The sequence below is a fragment of the Symphodus melops genome (genome assembly GCF_947650265.1).
Source record: "Symphodus melops genome assembly, chromosome: 4".
Lineage (NCBI taxonomy): Eukaryota > Metazoa > Chordata > Actinopteri > Labriformes > Labridae > Symphodus > Symphodus melops.
In genome coordinates, this window is record NC_136694.1 from 19,561,876 (window position 1) to 19,579,946 (window position 18,071).

General features: G+C 41.4%; 1 protein-coding gene across 1 annotated transcript in view; it reads right to left on the reverse strand.

The window, feature by feature from the left end:
- Positions 1-283: 283 nt before the first annotated feature.
- The window catches only part of ca16b (carbonic anhydrase XVI b), a 95,444-nt gene continuing 77,656 nt past the window's right edge, over positions 284-18,071 (reverse strand). Inside the window, exons 13-29 of the mRNA XM_079341402.1 lie at positions 17,754-17,892; positions 14,828-14,919; positions 12,033-12,124; positions 10,309-10,405; positions 10,125-10,207; positions 9,612-9,746; positions 9,365-9,499; positions 9,009-9,181; positions 8,706-8,841; positions 7,418-7,564; positions 6,554-6,647; positions 5,940-6,016; positions 5,586-5,714; positions 5,196-5,342; positions 4,940-5,082; positions 3,976-4,111; positions 284-3,372 (exon numbers count right to left, since the gene is read on the reverse strand). Of these exons, the coding sequence (XP_079197528.1) occupies positions 3,226-3,372; positions 3,976-4,111; positions 4,940-5,082; positions 5,196-5,342; positions 5,586-5,714; positions 5,940-6,016; positions 6,554-6,647; positions 7,418-7,564; positions 8,706-8,841; positions 9,009-9,181; positions 9,365-9,499; positions 9,612-9,746; positions 10,125-10,207; positions 10,309-10,405; positions 12,033-12,124; positions 14,828-14,919; positions 17,754-17,892 (2,102 nt within the window). The 3' untranslated portion in view covers positions 284-3,225. The remainder of the gene's footprint in view (positions 3,373-3,975; positions 4,112-4,939; positions 5,083-5,195; positions 5,343-5,585; positions 5,715-5,939; positions 6,017-6,553; positions 6,648-7,417; positions 7,565-8,705; positions 8,842-9,008; positions 9,182-9,364; positions 9,500-9,611; positions 9,747-10,124; positions 10,208-10,308; positions 10,406-12,032; positions 12,125-14,827; positions 14,920-17,753; positions 17,893-18,071) is intronic.

Genomic DNA, 18,071 nt, shown 5'->3' on the forward strand with positions numbered 1-18,071 from the left:
CATAATAAGCTGATAATATATATATTTTAAACACTAATACGTCTACTTGGCTGTCGGCAAACCAAGTTATGAAAAAAGTCCATCCTCTCCATCATTTGCCTGTTCCACTTTTCAGAAAATGAATATTGGACTTCGCGTCATAGAATATTTTCATTATGTTGTTGCTTCTTTTATTTACGTTAACAACCTTAAAACTTTTTCAGCAGCTGTTGTTCAGTTTGCTTTTTTATCTCATCAGTTTTAGATAAAACTTCTCCATCAGTAATTGCATGCGATACAGGGAGGCTGTGCACCCAAAACCAAACTTTATTTAATATATAGCAATACAATTACCTATTAAATAACACTATTACACTAGAGATATTTTGTATGATAGCATCATAGACCAGTATGGCTATGATACTGTCATATAAATGTGATGAACAAAACCATTTATTCTTTGATTTTAATTACAAAATAGACTGAACTACCAACCTGGCGGAAATGCACTGAGGCTGACACACCGCATCCCTGGACAGAAGATCTCATTTCAAGAAAATCTTAACTGTCAGCATGGACCGTACAGGTGCAAGTAAGACTAAGTGGGATTTTTGTGAATCTCTTAATAATACATTTCCCACCAAAGCACAATCTGTTACAGCAGGGGCACTATACAAACCAAATCTTGTATAAAAAATATACACTTCTGTGATCACAAAGATTACATTAAAGTCAGAAGAAAGTAAATGTGTTCAGACACAGTACTCGTGTTTTCAATGAGCATAGAAATATCAAAGAGCGAGGACCATTAGCATTCATTCGATAGAAAGAAAATTTTGCAAAGAAAGCTAAGTAGCAGAGTGATCATAAAATCTGGATTTTTCTCCAAATGTTGGAGAGGTTTTCACTGAATTCAACAAACTGCCCTCTGTCAGAGAAGAGGATGTTCACGGGAAAACAGAAGTCGGAAAAAATACAAATGTCAAGAAAGAGGGATCTTTGAAAAGTGCTCATAATAGTTAGCAACAAGATAGCACAGAGGCAGAACATGGGCCCAACTAAACAGGAAAAGTTACAGTCTGCACTTTCAATTGTGTTGTAATGTGAGCTTCCAAGATGAGGTCAGAAACATCTGTACAGCAAGACTTTACACTTTGTTCTTTAAATCTCTAAAGTGATTTTATAATTCTCTGGCCAAAAACCACCAGGTTCAAACCGGAACCACATCTTTGGTTACAAATAAAGCATCAGTCCAACCAAAAGGAAAAACAGTGTCTACAGGAAGTATTCACCACTTTGAGATTTCTACACGCTTTCCTGGCAACAAACAATAACAGTGGACATATTTATGAGGATTTATACTGATCAACACACACAATGGGCTTCTTTAAAGACTGACTAAGAAAAATCCTGATTGCACTAGAATTCATCTGATTAGTATGAAATCCAATTTATTGATTCTGCACATCACTCAATACGTTTGATGGAGGTCACTTGTGTTTGACTACTGATTCCTTATCATTTATATCTGAATCTAAGTCGGACAGCTGTTTAATAGGCTACATTTCCTCGGCAAAACTACCATAAGAAAGCAAAGGAAATCAGTGAAAATATCTGATCACAAGAAGGATATGTGAACATTTCTAAGGCACTGGATATCCCTAGTACAATAACAAAAATTGAAGGAATAAAGCACAGCTTTAAAATCTGCCTTGAGCAGCTCAGGCTCAAAAAAACGGTTTAAAACTGTGGTGAGGTCAGAAGAGAGACTGCAGAGAGGGGCGAAGGCTGCAGGGTGTCATTGCTGAGATTGGAGACGTTTAACCAGTCTCAAAGAACACGCCTCTGGTGGAAACAAAATTGTGCTGGGAAAGTCTGTGACATAGCCAGAGGTTTACGGTCAAATCATCCAAAAATACTTCTGTGGAGGATTCTGGCTCAGTTGCACGCAAAAAACAACAACAACAAAAAAAGAATACTTCAGCAGTTTAGAGATAAAATAAAAAGCCAAAGCTACATAAGACTGTATTTAAAAAATAAAATACTGCAAACGGGTCCAGATGCACAAAGCTTTTGTCATGGACAGAAAGTAAAGCCTTGGTATTTAATTGTCATAAAGGGCAGGTGAATACTTGTGCAATCAATGTTGTGTCCACTTCAACTTATTTTAATTGATCTGTTTCCACATTCAAACTGAAAGGTTATTTTATTTATGGGCCAAAATGTAAATCAAATTACATCCAATGTGATTTCGTAATGCAATCAAATACGACACAGAGGTTCGTGTGGGGTGAATATTTCTTGTAGACACAGTCCTGTATCACTAGAGATAGACCCATTACATGTGTTAACAGTTAAGCTTCGACAGCTGGAGTTAGAGAAGCTGGAAAAAAAAACAGAGGACATAACTGAGCTAAGTACGGTAGATAAATTATAACAAGTTACATAATGCAAAATAAAAACAAATGAACTTCACCATGGCCAGTGGACATAGAAGCAAAATCCTAAACAAGAATAATATAGGCTGGCTATGAAGGATATAATATATATATATACGTATATATTACAAAACAATAGAACACTATAAATCCCTGTAAAAAGCAATAAAGGTTCACATTAGATGTTGAAACACAAACAAAATAAGCATTAGTTACATTATACGAGACATCAGTGAGATATTTGGACAGTATATGAATAATAGGCAGGTCATGGTCTCTGAGCATGTGATGAAGAGCTTTGACCCCCATGTGGGCGGAGCCTCAATACAGTTTGATCAAGGTGACTCAATGCATCCTGGGCTACGTCGTGATGTGATGTTTTCTTCTGACACAATCTAAGAAGTGGATCGCCTGAACTCCTCCTGGTCTTCATGCTTCAGGGCCTGTCGTGACACGGTTGGATAGATTCCGGATGTGTTGTGGTGTCTTCTTCTTTTTTTTTTTTTTCTTCTTTTGTTTTTTTTTTCCACTCACTGGATTTAGGCAGTAACACTGATAGTATAGTGCAAACTGGACAGAGCTGCTATTTTCCTCACGTCAACTTAAAACAGGTGCAAACGCTCAGCAGGATAGCAAAATAAGACAAGAGGATAAAGGACAAAAACATAAATATCAAAAAACGTGTATCAGTATAAAAAGTAATAAGGTTATTCATTAATCAATAGTCTGGCAAAAAAAAGGCCTCAGAAAAGTTCTTGAGTTTTTCTTTTCTTTTTTTTTTACAAATTAAGTGCCTGTGAGAAAGTCCTCAGACTAGTGACTCCATGCTCTCTGCAGGGTCCGACTCGTCCGCAATCACCACCACCCCATTAGTGTCCATGTGCATGGGGCTCAGGCTAGACTCCGTGTTGCTGACCAGGCTGAGCATGGCTTTGTAAAGGTACTGGTACTGCTCCTGTGAAACACAAAACACATAACAGGAATTAAGACTTCTCTTTTGGCCCCTTATTTTAAAAAAGCTACCTGAACCCCTGTGAGCTGCCGGTGAAAACTGAAAACCGAGCTGAATAATAATCCACAGAAGAAAACACGACGAGAGATGAAAGTTTGTATACTTCGACTGGCCGTTCTCGTATCTAGTTCAGGTTGTTGCTGTGTGTGTCTGACAGTGTGTTTTGATGTTCGTCTGCCCCTGATGACCGACTATTGATCGCGCTGTGTTTTTTTTTTTTTTTTCCTGGAGTGAGTTAATACATGTAAGTTGTTTGGAAGAGCAGAGCAAACTATTTACAAGACCCTGACTTATTACTTACTATTACAAATATTCAGCTGGAGATCACCTGACAAATGATTGGTCTCCGAGCTGCTTGACTTACTTCACAGCGCTCTGCTCACTGTGTCAGCCGGCCTGTCAGCTAATGTTCAGGCATTTAGGTGAGAAGAACGAAGAGTGTCAGCTAAACATTTAATTCAAACAAAACAAGAATAAAAATGCATCGCAGAGTCAGGGGGGTGTTCTTTTTTTTCCTGTTTGTATTTCACGTGACGGCAAACTCACGATGTCAGTGAAGACTCCTGGCCTCATGAGATTGATCATCTTGGCCACCTGGTAGATGTCGACGACGCCTTCGTTCTCCAGCTGCTGGGACAGCGTTGTGAGAGCACAGAGCGTGCCGGCTGACACGGCTCCATACCTAACGAGGATATACACAGCAAAAGCTCGGTGAGACACCTACGTACGTGTCCACATGTACTTCTTGTTCAGCCCTCTAAACAATGCTAGATAAGATCAAAAGAATCCTTAAGTGTGGCTCGATCACAATCGACCACTTTTTTTTTTCTTTCCTGATTTTCTGTGAACAACGTCATGGCTGTCACTAAGTAGAGAGTGTTGAGTGAGTATTGTGTGTGCGGTGCACTCCTCTGTCACTTATAATCTTCACAGATTCTAGTTGCTAATTAAAAACGTGTCATGTTAAATTCTAATGTACCTGCGTGTCTTGTTAGTCTAAGGTATGGCTGCAAGTGAGATGAGGAGTTATTCAGTGTGTGGACTTTCACTCTCGACTATTCAGCTGGCGGATGTTTACAGTAATAGCAGCCGAGGTGCTGGTTGACGCAGAGGTCTGATAGAAAGACATCAGCTGGGAACATCTGGGAAAGCAGTTACAGGTGCAGAGTTACTCAGAGACGTCAGAGAGGGGCTTTATCTCTCCAAGAGGTGGCGTAAAATTCTCAGGGACGGCTGACTCTAGAGGACGTTTAATGAATAAGATACCCACAATATTAGGTGACTTTGTTCCGCACAACTTGCAAGTAGAAACAAATCAAAGAACACTCGTGAACTGTTACAAATCAGATCAAGAAGCAGAATGTTGTCCTCGATGCTCACAGAACAACAACAGTATATGATGAAAAGTAAATGCCACAGGGTTATGATGAAAACTAATCCAGGAGAAATCCTTTGTGATCCTCTTTTGATGTGCTGAACTGTAAAAAGGGTTGGCAGAACACGGGCTTACTCATCGTGCACGATGGTGGGGCCGTCTCTGGTCATGGCCTCCTCCTTGATGACACTGATGAGCTCGAAGGCGCTGCTGAGCGGAGCGTCGGGGTTCGGCCATTTAGGGCACTGGAAATGTCTCACCTCCAGAACGTAGTCGTCCTGTCACACACACACACACACACACACACACACACAGAGGAGACGTATCACATTATTAATGCTCCGCGTCTTTTGGAGGGTGCACAGAGGGTACAAAGTAGAGCTCCAGCAACCTGCGTGGCCTCGAGGATGAAGTCATGGATGATGATCTGCTCCTCGTTGGAGAGGCACAGTCTGTCCTTACTGATGAGTGTGACAGTGAAGGCGATGCAGTTCATGGCTTCTTCCCGACTTGGCCAGTAAACAAACTCATCTTCAGCCTGCAGGGGAACAACGGCAAGATTTAAGCACTTTTTCCTCCCCCATTGTTATATAGATGGGTCGAGAATTCACTCAAGCAGAAACTCTAAAAGACAGAAATCAAAGTAAAATGTAGACACATTAAAATAAAAAGATTAAACATTTATTTTGCAGGTTAAACAAGTTTCGTTTTAAACCTTTCTGCATGTGGACTAGCAAAGACATGGTCTGCTTTACCATTATTATATTTTCGCATTACTCACCAGTCCCAGGTTGTCAGGCAGCATGACTATAATCTGAGCATTGTGGTCCCAGATCATCCTCCAGAAGTCTGTGGTGGTGTGGGGCAAAGGATGCTGGGTAATGATAAACTCGTTACTCCTGAAGTAACCCTGAGGTGACAGGAGGGGAGATGTTAGCCTCTCTAATGCTCGCACTTCTTCACGGGTGAATGATTATCATAGCTGACAGCCTACTGATCACTCTCCATGAAAGTGTCGTCGTGATCTCTAAGGCCCGTCAATAAAGTTATTTAGAGAGTAAAACAAAAACAAAAAACACACACACACACACACTTTAAACAAGCACAGGAGGGCCAACCTATTATCACAGCATACCATTATGTAGGATGCATTAATGTAATCTGTTCCCTTCATGCCCGGCAGAGTGGTGAGTCCAACCCGTGCTCGCTCCGCTGTGGGGGGGGGGGGGGGGGGGGGGGGGGGGGGGGGAGAGAGAGAGAGAGAGAGAGAGAGAGAGAGCTTTAAATCGCCCATCCAGTCCTGTATTATTATATCATACAGGCTGATAATGCACACACTCATTACCAGGCCTAGCTGTTGCTATAGCAACGAGTACCTCCTTTTCAGCTTTCTGGATGTGGAGAATGCATAGAAAGATTAACTTATAGGATTATGGAAATAGATTCTAAATTTGGAAGATGGATTTTTGCTAAATTATTTATTGAGTGAAACTGTAGACTACTACATGAGGAAATGCTGAGGTCACACCATTTGATTTTCTTCGGAAGGAGGAGGAGAGCATCCGACAGAGAGTTTAAATTACTTGTAGATTCTTAAGCTGATCTCGCTCCTCAAAATGTAAATGTCCTATTGTGCCTCATAAGCAGCCTTGTTGTTGCCCCTGAATGCAGCAGCTATGCATATTCAACATGACCTTATTCTCTTAAAGCTCAGCTCCACATCAAGTGGGCTGTGGAAACGATACTCACAGGGAACCACTGAGGAATTGCGGTTCTTCTCCTTGTTGCTGTCTTTGTGGGCACTGAAGCACTCCACAAAGCGTGTGTTGCACTGAGTCAGCAGCTAGACACAGAGAGACAGAGAGACAGAGACAGAGAGACAGAGAGAGAGAGAGAAAACACAAACGTGAAGATCTGGTATTATCAGAAATGTATAGATAGAAAGTACAATTGAACGCCCCAATAAAATCACATACTCTGATATTTATTACTCATTGATTTGGCTGACACTAGTTGTAAACAGACTGTTATAACTGCTGGATAACTTTGGCTGTGGGTAGCCCAGAAGTTTCAGAACTGGAGTCACATTTCCAAACAGTACATGATGAGGCTCTGTGGGATAAAACACTCTTCTATTTATCGAAACCGCTTTTCCAGTTCGGGTTCACGGGGCTCGAGCTGATAGCAGCTGTCATTGTGTGAGAGGCGGGTTACACCCTGGACAGCCAATCAGCCACACCAATTAACCAATCGAGCTTATGACTTTGGACTATTGGAGGAGGTGGGTGGAAAAATAAGATTTAAATATATTTAACGGCTGAGTCGAACAGTCTTGGTAACAAGCGTGTAAATATGAGGAGGAAGTGACATGTAGGTATTTCCTGATGAAACATTCATCAAGCTTTGTATGAGACAGCCTCAGTGACAGACATGACTTTATTACAGCCGACATCAGAGGCTTTACATCTATTCTTGTCGGGATCAGTAGAGCCAGAGTGCACGTCTCTCGCTAGCTTTGGATCCAAACGCTGCCTGGACTTCAGCCAGCGGGTGCGTCTGAAGATGGTGACACATCGTCTAAACGCCAGCCAGATTCCCAGAAGGTTTACTCACCCTGAACTGCTTCTCCAGCTGCGTGCGGCCGGCAGAGTTTGGTGTGAGGATGCTGTTGACATAACTGTGTAGTTGCCAGGCGGGCACCTCGGTCTCTCTGCTCAGGATGTCCTCCATGAGAGCATCATGGATGAAAACGTACTGCTCCTGTAGAGACAATGTTCAGAATGTGTTGTTACAAGATCAATAATCATAAGAAGAGATACAGAAAAAAATAAAATAAAAATAGGACCCAAAGACAATTTTAAAACTGATTTCTTTTCTGAGGCTTCCTTTTTATAACAGCCAATCACAGCCAGTTAGCCGTTTGGCTGACAGACCGAGACTGTGATGACAGGTGGCATCGTAAAATAAGATGGCCCGTTGGAATCACTGTGCTGTGAAATAAAAATAGACTTTAAAAAAAAAAAAGAAAAGAAAAAAAGATCATTGGATGGAGAAGAAGTGAAACAGTTTATCCATGTAAATGTAGCAGCTCCACAGTGCAAGAAAACACAGTTACAAGGAGAAGTCATTGAAATGTGTCTCAAGTAAAAGGAAATACTCAGCAGCAGGAGCAGCATATAAAGTGCCAAAAGTAAACGCTCATTCCATACAATGACCCATTTCATTCACAACTATATTAAAGTGTTGGATGATAACTGGATGTTTTCATGTGCAGACATTAACGGTTCAGTAAACGTGAGACCAGCTGTTACTGCTTGATGTGTCGCCAGTCTCACACTCACTTGTTTGGTTACAATATATACAGTTATTGTAAGAAGAAGCCCATGGAGTGGCTCCTTACTTTTTTTTTAAGAATTCAAAACAATGACAGATTTTAGAGACACTAATAATGTTATGCGGTTTTGCAGAGAAATGCAGCCCTGTCTTAAGACGTTGTAAAATATATGTCGGAAGCCTGTTTGAACCTCAGAGGACGCAAAACCTAAACAGGAAAAAAAAAAAAAAAACATGAACAGAAAGTTTTCTGATAGGCGCGTTGTTCAAAGGAAGCAGAAATAAGTTAAATCCTCTCTCAGAATCAAACACACATCTGAAGCTTGTGGTCAGCCAGTATAGACTCATACATCTGTATGCATCTTCGTTTCATGGCAGGAGTATAAACTGTGTGTAGATAGATACTTCACTCATACTTAATCCATGATGCTCTGTCACTTTTACCTGAGCACCGAGTGCACTGATTTATTTTCCATCTGCAGCTCCAGCTTTGATTACATTTGACCTTTTTCAATGTAAGAGACAGAAACAGTGTCACGGCGTAAAGCCATGATTTAAAGTGTCTCACCTCGGTCTGAACTAGGTAGTTGCGTTGTGTGCGGATATGTTTGAGGAAATCCAGGACGCTGACTGTGCTTTTGTCCTTGATCTGTTGCAGCATGCTGTCAATGACGATGTAAGTTCCCGTGCGCCCAACCCCGGCGCTGAGGATCAGAGCAAAGAAAAAAGAAAAAGAAAAAAGAAAAAGAAATATGAGTCAAACTTCACGCCCATAGAGGGAGCTGTAAGCCCAATCAGCATATGTATGAAAGTCTAGCACCCATTGGTTCAATCATCATTTAGCCCCGGAGCTCCGCGATGGGATGTGTACCTGCAGTGCACCAGGACAGGGCCCATGTCTGCAGTGCGAGCTGCTGACGAGCGGTTGATGAAGGTGAGGACAGGGAGGGTGTACTCTGGCACCCCCATGTCAGGCCACTGAGTGTAGTGATACTGCACCACCATGCGCTCGTTCAGCTTCCCTTTGGGGTTTCCCTTCTGACCCTTAAAGACATGAGAACAGAGCTATGACTCTGGTGAGAACACAATGCAGGTGAAATGACTCACATGTTACTGCGGCAGCCCTATTTAGTTCTGAAACGTTGACACCCAAACATGAGAAGGGTTCAAGTGATAATATAGAGGAACAAAAGTTAATCCCAACACATGATTTTCACCCTCATTTACCTTTTTTACTTTAGTGTTCCTTATAAGGAAACGCCGCTGTGTGTAGCAAGCGTGCACTTTGGTGCTTTTCAGCGTCACCACAATGTTCCCGTACTGCTCGCTGTTCTCCATCGGCCAGTACTGATCACATTTTCTCTGCAGGACGGAACAAACAGTGACCGACACGCCAAGAATCAAATACAACTTTCCATGTGAGGGGGTTTGTTTGACATGTTTCTACATCGCTGTGTGATTAAAGTCAACCTACTCTGCCTTTCTCCACCAGGTTGGTGATCATGATGATGATTCCAGTGTTTTGTTCCCACACCATCCTCCAGAAGTCCTCGAAAGTGGACTTGAGTGGACCCTGAGCAGCAATATACGCTCTAGGACGGTTGTAGCCCTGAAAGACGTGAGTGGGAAAAAAACATTTGATACATTAAAATGAAATCAATATTGTAAAAAGATGACCCACAATCCTCCTGCTTCAGTCCTGTAGCCAAGAAACTATAGATATGTGTTAGTCATTATGGTAAAACCAAATTGTAATTGTTCTGTGTGTTAGCTCTATTATTGTAACACGTTGTTTTATATGCATAAAAAGAAAAGCTTTATATGCTTTTAAATCTTGTTTTGGTGAATTTACCACCATAAAGCTTCATTTCACAACATTTCACACACAAAGCCAAACCAGGACGAGCATTAAAAAAAAACAAATGCAAACAAAACATCTATAGTGTTTGAAAAACAAAAACAAAAACCCCCCCCCAAAAAAACTCACATCCACATAGTTGGCGTTCATGTAATCCGAGTGTTTGGCATCTTTCCCCGCCAGAGCTCGTAGTTTCACCCGGCTGTGGTCATCTAAAGTAAAATGTCGACACATTTTTGTCAATTATTTGAAAGGAATTTTTTTTTGATGTTGCAGCAGGAGACATCATTATCCGATTACAGAGCTCACTCACATGCCACGATGTTGATGTATCTGTTCTTGTGCTTGTTGTCGGGATGGTTGGAATGCTCTGCAGTGATTTTCAGATCTGCTGTTGAGCGTTGGACCTCCTGCAGGGATACAACATAAAAAGGTTTCATTTAAACGGTAAAAGATGATATTATGGGATTTCCTCTCCCAGAAGAAGATATATTCACTTTAATTAATCACGCGCTTTTATTTCTTAACAAGTTAAAGTCTTAAGATTGTATCTCTGACATTATCCGTCCTTGACTGGAATTTAAACCCAAAGCACAAAACTGTACGCTGAAACACAACAATTACTTCAGACACAGCTTTTACCTGGTGCTTTTGAAAATGACACGCAGGGGCTTCACATCAAATGAACCCAATAAGAAGAATCCTGCAGGGATGAAGCTTTGCCTCGTTTCTTAACCTCGTTACACACAGAACGCGCTCCTGTCCACTCAACCAGCAGACAGACCTCACTCTAATTAACCTTCTCATCTCTCTTGATCTTTCTCTCCGTCTTCTCTGACCCATCTGTTCAAAAATGAGCAACCCTGCACAAACATGCATAAAACACTCTATCTACTGCTCAGACCAGGAGAACAGACAGAACTGTGCTGAATAGTAATCGCTACTTAACCCCTGAGAAAAAAAAAGAGACTAATGTTCTTATCTAAACACTGAGTAGGGATGTAACGATTAATCGAGAGGCTGTAAAAAATCGATTCAAAGGTGTCAAGAATTACATCGGTAACTCTAAAAAATATAATTTAACATTGTGAGCTGTTAGCTTGTTTGGTTGTAACAAGAGGACGTTATCATGGCAGCTGTGAAGCCAAACAATACTAACAGGCCGGTTTGTATCCCTGCTCTCCCAAACGAGCGCAAGAGCCAAAGAGATTAAGAGGTGCATTGGTGTTTTCATTAAAAAATAAAATAAAATAAAAAATGAAAGGAATGTTTGTCAGACTCGTTTTGTAAAATAGATTGTGAGAGAATCGTATTTTGAACCCCGTATCGTGAATTGTTACATCCATAATACTGCGCAATCGTGGCGCGTTGTTACATCGTGTGTGTTTGGTTCACAGCGTACAAAGTTTGGGTTTGGTTCAGATTGTTCAAAGCAAAATGTGAAATGTGTTGTTGGGGTTAAAAAAAAAAAAAAAAAAAAAAAAAAAGGAGCATAAGAGCGCTTTTGAAAAAGAATAAACTTGGTGTGCCTCCAAACCCACTGTGCTGACTTTTTTCCTTTGTGTGGCATAAAAGGAAAACAAAACAACCACTGGATCTTATGACAGAAGTGAGTAAACTCAGAACTTTAAAAAAATCGTTTCTTTGTGTTTTAGATGTTGCAGCTACTGTAAGAAATCCTCCCCAGTATTAAATGCGTCTATAACATCTTTTCTGTGTCTTTCATGAGCTTTCATGAAAGTACTCATCTTCCTTTAAATAAAAACAAAGGCTGCAGCGAAAAAGCAAGTGGATGCAGCAGAGACTTGCTGCAGAAGGTCAGTATAAATTTATTTTAACTCTTCTTGGTTCATTTGTAAAATGTCAATGTGAGCAGAATGAAAAAAACGTGAAAAGCAACCAAATTCCCCCCCCCCCCCCATCCATTGTATGAACCAGCTGAACCCATCTCCAGTCTGTGAAAGCACTATTTGTTAGAGAGCAAAGGTCGGCGGTGCTTTAAAGTGAATCATCATTGGAGTGGTGATGAAAGTGTACCTCAAACTCTTCAGAAAAACCCTGCAGGTTGTTCTTGTAAAGCTCCATGATGTGTTTTACAAAGTGCTTCACGGGGATGGCCTCCATGTCATCTGCAGAAGGAGAAACACGACGGTTAGAAAAGTGTGCGTTTATCGGCGTGCCTTTCAGTGTTATCAGAGCTTATTTTGAGCCACTGTGAAATCTGTGTTCGTGCATGAGTGTGCTCGTAAGACACTCTTGGAAACCAATGTAAGTCATAATAAAACCAGAGAACAACGATGTCATTGTTGATGGATGTATACTATATTATAAATTAATCAATCACTGTAGTTGTTTGGTTAGCATCCTAGATCATATGGACATGCATTTGGGGGAGATTTGATGCTTTGCTCAAGGGGACCTCAGCAGTGCCCAGGGAGTGGTCTGGCACCTCTCCAACTACCAGACCAATTTCCAGATTTTTGGTCTGCACCGGGACTTTACCAGCGACCCTCCAGTTCCCAACCCAAGTCCCTACAGACTGAGCTACTGCCACCCTAAATTAAACATTTTATTTTTCTATCTAATATTCTAAAATGTGGAAAATAGTAAAAATAAAAATACCCTTCTATTAGTAGGTGTGCCCTAGATACAGCTTACATTAGTGATATTATAATAATAAACATTATACTGTATTATTAATACTATTGTTATTGTTGCATGTCCAAACCTTTGACTGGTAATGTACATAAAAATATAAATAAAGCCAATTTTGACATCCGACTTTGTTTGGTCCACAACTTGAAGTCATAGAACCACAAAAAATGTGCAAATTTATAGAGACCAAAACAGACTTAAAAGATGAATCCATTATAAAATTATCAGCGATAAATGTAGTATTTCATCATGAGGCCAGTCTGATGCCTGTTCAAATTAAATTTACAATCAAAGAAAAGCAACAAAAAGAGAAGAAAAAAAAAAGTCAGAAAAGACATTTTTTTTCCACTATCTGAAATGCCTAGATTTGGTATTTGGAGCATTTATAGGAGGGAGCATCTGTCTTCTCTGAGCCAAATCATCCCCCAATCACACACGCGAGGTTTTTTTTAAATGGTCAGCATCACTCTGAGACGATAGAGTGGGGGACCCAGCTGTCACTGCTGCTGATACCAGCCAATGTCTTTACTCAGGCAGCCTGGCAGCTGGGGCCTCTGGGGCTCTTAACCTGCCTCAGTGGTTACAAGCTTAAAGGTGAATTCTGCCTGCTTAATCACTTCACCGATCAGCATCTATCATTCTTCTGTCTGTTCTCCTCTGTTTATTTATTAAGTATTAAGAGATCTTTGTTAGTCTGATCAGTTTATCAGGATGCTTCCTGGAGAATCGAGGCTCTGAGAGTGAGACATTAAAACAGTCTTTTTAGCCTAACCCTAACCTTTTTTTTTGGCGTGTGTGTGTTCTGGGGGGGTTTAAACTGTGTAAAGGTATGTTCACATGTATGCTTGCATGTCTTCCAATAAGTTCGGTTGAAATACCTAAAAAAAAACAAAAAAACCCTAATCCATCACTTTTCATTCAAAGAGAAAGAAAAAGGAATTCATACAAGAACAAAAGCAGCTAATCCGAAAAAAAAAAACTGAACAGGAAGAAAAACTGTTTAGTTTCTAAGACGGTTAAATATAAGAAAGAGAAGATAAAAGAAAAAATATATTAAACCATGAGGAAGAAATAAAAGGGATAAAAGGTTTAAAAAAAAAAAGACAGGTAATAAAAGCTTGACGAATGTGGAGTCAATAGCAGCCTCCTCAGCTGTGCTCTTTAACTATATCACAGCATTGAAATACCCTCGAGCTTTAAACCACTGTGAAGTAAAGTCTGATATCGACTTGCTGCCACGGCGAAGCAGCATGGGACATTAAAAGGCTACAATGAGGCGGTCACACAGCTCCGACAGGCAGTGCTCCCACAGTCTGTTCACATGTTAATGAACAGAAACTGTCTTAATGAAGACACAGAGGTATTAGAGAACAACGTTTGAAGCCTTTAACTGTGGCCTGAGGATGAGTCCCGTATCAGGAGACATTTATCACTTCAAGTCGGTTAACATTCCTTCAGTCATTGGACTGTTTCAGTCTTTAGGTTGTCCGTTAAATGATTGATGTTTTTCTTCCTTGTGCTCCCACCGTTCTGTCAAATAACCACCGAGCACATTCATTAATCCAACCTTTGGTCATTTAAGTTCAGTTCTTTAATCTTTAATTCTCATCAGCATGGATCCCTGACTTTAAGCTAACTGCCTCTTCTCTAAATTCATTTTCTAAGCTTTGTTTTCACATTACTTTAAGCTAGCTCCACTAATTAGCATTAGCTCACCACTTTAAACTTCTTTGCTTGCTTTTTGACTCCCATTCAAACTCACAGTGTGTGTTGGTGTTACACATGACTTTTTAAACTAGACCCATTTATACAGAGGGGAGGGGGACAGTGGGTGTGTATTGTAACTAATGTCTTGTGTCCTGCCTGTCTGTATACTGCTACTGGATGCCTTGAATTTCCCTCGGGATCAATAAAGTATCTATCTATCTATCTATCTATCTATCTATCTATCTATCTATCTATCTATCTATCTATCTATCTATCTATCTATCTATCTATCTATCTATCCATCCATAGGGAGGGTCTCTAGGGAACACAAACACAGTACCGTAAAAAAGTAAATTCTTGTTCTGTTTGGAATCACTGTAGCATGTTTGACTTCTAAATGTACTTTTATATAAAAGTGTGGCAGTGTAAACAGGTGACTATTGTGGTATAATGGAAGGTATCAGGCTCACCTGGTATCGGAATGACTGGTATATTCTCATTGGCCACCACTCGTGGAGAGCTGCTCTCCTCCACATAGAAGTGAGCTGTCTGGAAAAATCTCCTGCAGGGACACACAGAGGGAAGTCTATGAGGGAGTCGTTATTCTATTGTTCCCAGATCCAGTCTGTCAACATCAGCATGTAAAAAAAAAAGAAGCTGAATAGGATGACACAGGGATGGCAGAAAACTGCTAATGAAAACCCCAGAGTGGAGGGGACACAGCTGATGGAGCACGGATAGTCTGCTCGGCTCCTGGAAACCGAGCAGACTACTGGGAACAGGTAAACAACTCGCTGCGACACACGGCGCCGAGCCAAATTTAGCTCTTTCATTCAAACTGAACGCCACTAATCCAAACAGTTTCTCTCAACAGGCCGATGAAAAACTACTTTCAAGAGGTCCCAATCCTACATGAGGACAAGAAATCAACTTTAAGGTAGATTGTGTGACGAATCAGTGAGTGACTGCTTCCAGCTGCAGCTCAGTGCACATCTCCTCAGCTACACTTTTGATCACAAACTTATTCGCAATGACAGATAGAAACTTTTGACATTCATCATACCTCTCTGCAGGCATTTCCTGTTGTTTTGAGAGTCAGAGCCCCCTGCTCGATAACCCCCTTTAAAGTTTTACTGAGCTGACAGTACCCCTAAACTTACAGCCAGAGAACACTTTCTGAAAAAAATTTATATAAACAGCACAATTATTTTAGGCAAAGGATTCCACAGTCAGGACATCCTTCCTTGGAAGGAGTAAAACATAAATGTGAAATTCTTGCATGCAAAGTAATGAGAGCATTACATTCTTTCCTTGTAAAACAGACACTTTCTGCAACCAATGCATGTTTAAGGTCCTGAACTCCTTTGCACATTCTCTCAGCCTCCAACCCCCCCCACCCCATACTCACACACTTCCTCAGACACACACACACACACACACACACACACACAATCTACACAAATGAATGCACACAAAAGACTCACGTTCCTTCCCTGTGCCAGCAATATTCATCCTACCTGTACTTTATGCAGAGGAGGGAGCAGATGCTTGTCATTCTTTAAGAGAGATGAAACAAAAAACAAATAGGCTGCACTGCATACAAAAGATAAGGAAAGATAGAGAGAGGGAATAGAAAGACAGAGCGAGAGAGAGAGAGAGAGAGAGAGAGAAAGAGAAATGATGGGGGGGGGGTTCAAAACAAAAAAAGGGAGGAGAGTGTACGTCACAGCCTCCCAATCTAATGACTCCCTCTGGGTGCAGATGTGATGTAGCTAACTAAACAGCACCGTTGTCACCCCCTGCATGATTCCCTCCTCGGCACATATTGGAGAGATGATCCCGTCAGCATCACTGAGACTGAACTAAAGACTTTTTTTTTTCTCAACCCAACATCTGTGAGGTTTTTTTTGACAAACACCTCAGGGGACTTCCAGATGTGTTCTGCCACGCCACCAATTAATGACATCGCAGACGGACTCATAACCTAACATTAACTGGAAAAAACAAAACAAACAAGCTACATTTAAGACAAGCAAAAAACAGTACTTGAAAAGAAGGTCCACTCATCGCATATTTATTCAATCAAACACGTCTGAATTAAACAGACTGTGATGGTTGTGTTGTTAATGACCAAAACATCTGTAAGGAGAGAAACTCGCTGCTTTGATAGCAGGGCTGTCGACAGCAGAGGCTGGGCAGCGCATGAGAACTAAAGAGAGTGTGAATGGCTTGATTTCATCTCTCTTCACGGTCTTTCCCCCGGGGGGAAGCGGCCATTGTCTGTGAACTGTCAAGAGATGTCACAACAACAGCTGTGAGGGGCCGTTTCTAATTCAGAAATGCCCCTGCTTCTACTAAAATACCACAACTCTTTGAAACACAGCCACACGTGAAATAGGATTCGGTTATCTTGTTTGAAAGTATGTTTTGGAGAAGCAATACAGAGGTGATCATCAGCTACTGTACGTAAAGAGATGTTATTATGAAGGACACCGAAGACAGGCAAAGAAGTCTGTAAACACAATAAATAAAAACAAAGCTTGCCAAACACAACCACAGACAGTAAATATGCGAGGGGACCAGCTGAGGAAAGGGTCTTTCATGCTGCTTTGTGACTCATTAACACCCCCCCCCCCCCCCCCCTCCGGTCTGTGTAATTACTGGGGATCCAATAGGGTGGTTAGAAAGCTGCCTGCCAAATGCATACACACCTGAGACCTCCCTCCTGGCTCTGCAGGGCCCCTCAGGTCTACTGACCCACACCCAGTTGAGTGATGGGGTCTTGATGTAAAACACACAGGCTCACAAAGAAATCTTAAAATCAGGGCCAGCTGACCCTTAAAACTAGACGATTAAATGTGGAGCAGTGTGATAGGGGGAAAAAAAAAAAAAAAACCAAGTTGCATGAAGATGTGTCACTTTATGCAAAATGTAAATGTTTAAATTCATGGATGGGGTACGTGTGGGTGAGGGGCAGCAAGGTTTTCATAGGGGGAAAGATCGGCTCACGTGAAAGCACATGATGGCATTTTTACGACATGGATGACATTTCATTAACAAAGGTCTCACACACCAGCGTCTCTCTCTCCGAGTTTTTCTTTTTGTCATACCGTCACGTCTCACAACTAAAACAGTATGAGAGAAATGTCTGGACTCTCTCCTCTCACACGCAGTTATTTATACGAGAAGTGGTGGGGCCACTGCAGAGAGAAGGACTGTATATCTCATCAGGTCTAATCAGACAGTCTACAGCTGCTTTCAGACACACGCAGAGTGCTGGGCATGAGGTCACTCAAGTTTAAGGCTGTGTTGCTCTGTATTCGAAGCGCAGTGATTCTTCTCGCGACCCGTTTTTAGCAGTAAAACGTTAGGAAATAAAGGCCGCTTTAAACCCACCTCCAGTAGACCATCACAATCAGCAGCATGATGAGGCAGAGCAGCGTGAGAGCAGACACCACCACCAGGGGGACGATCCACACCATCCGGCCCATCCCCTGGTGAGGGCTGCGGGTCACGTCGGACAAGATGGTCCCGTCTGGAACAGAAAACGTACACATGAATGTACCACTACAAATATTCGATTAACTTGCCTCGACTCATTGTTGGTCATTGTTTGATCAACTGTGGCGAGTTCATCTGACGATAAGAGCTTTTTGTTTCTGGAGGGGAACACGTGCGTCCGTGCCAAAGTTTCTTTTTTTTTTGTGCTGCCAA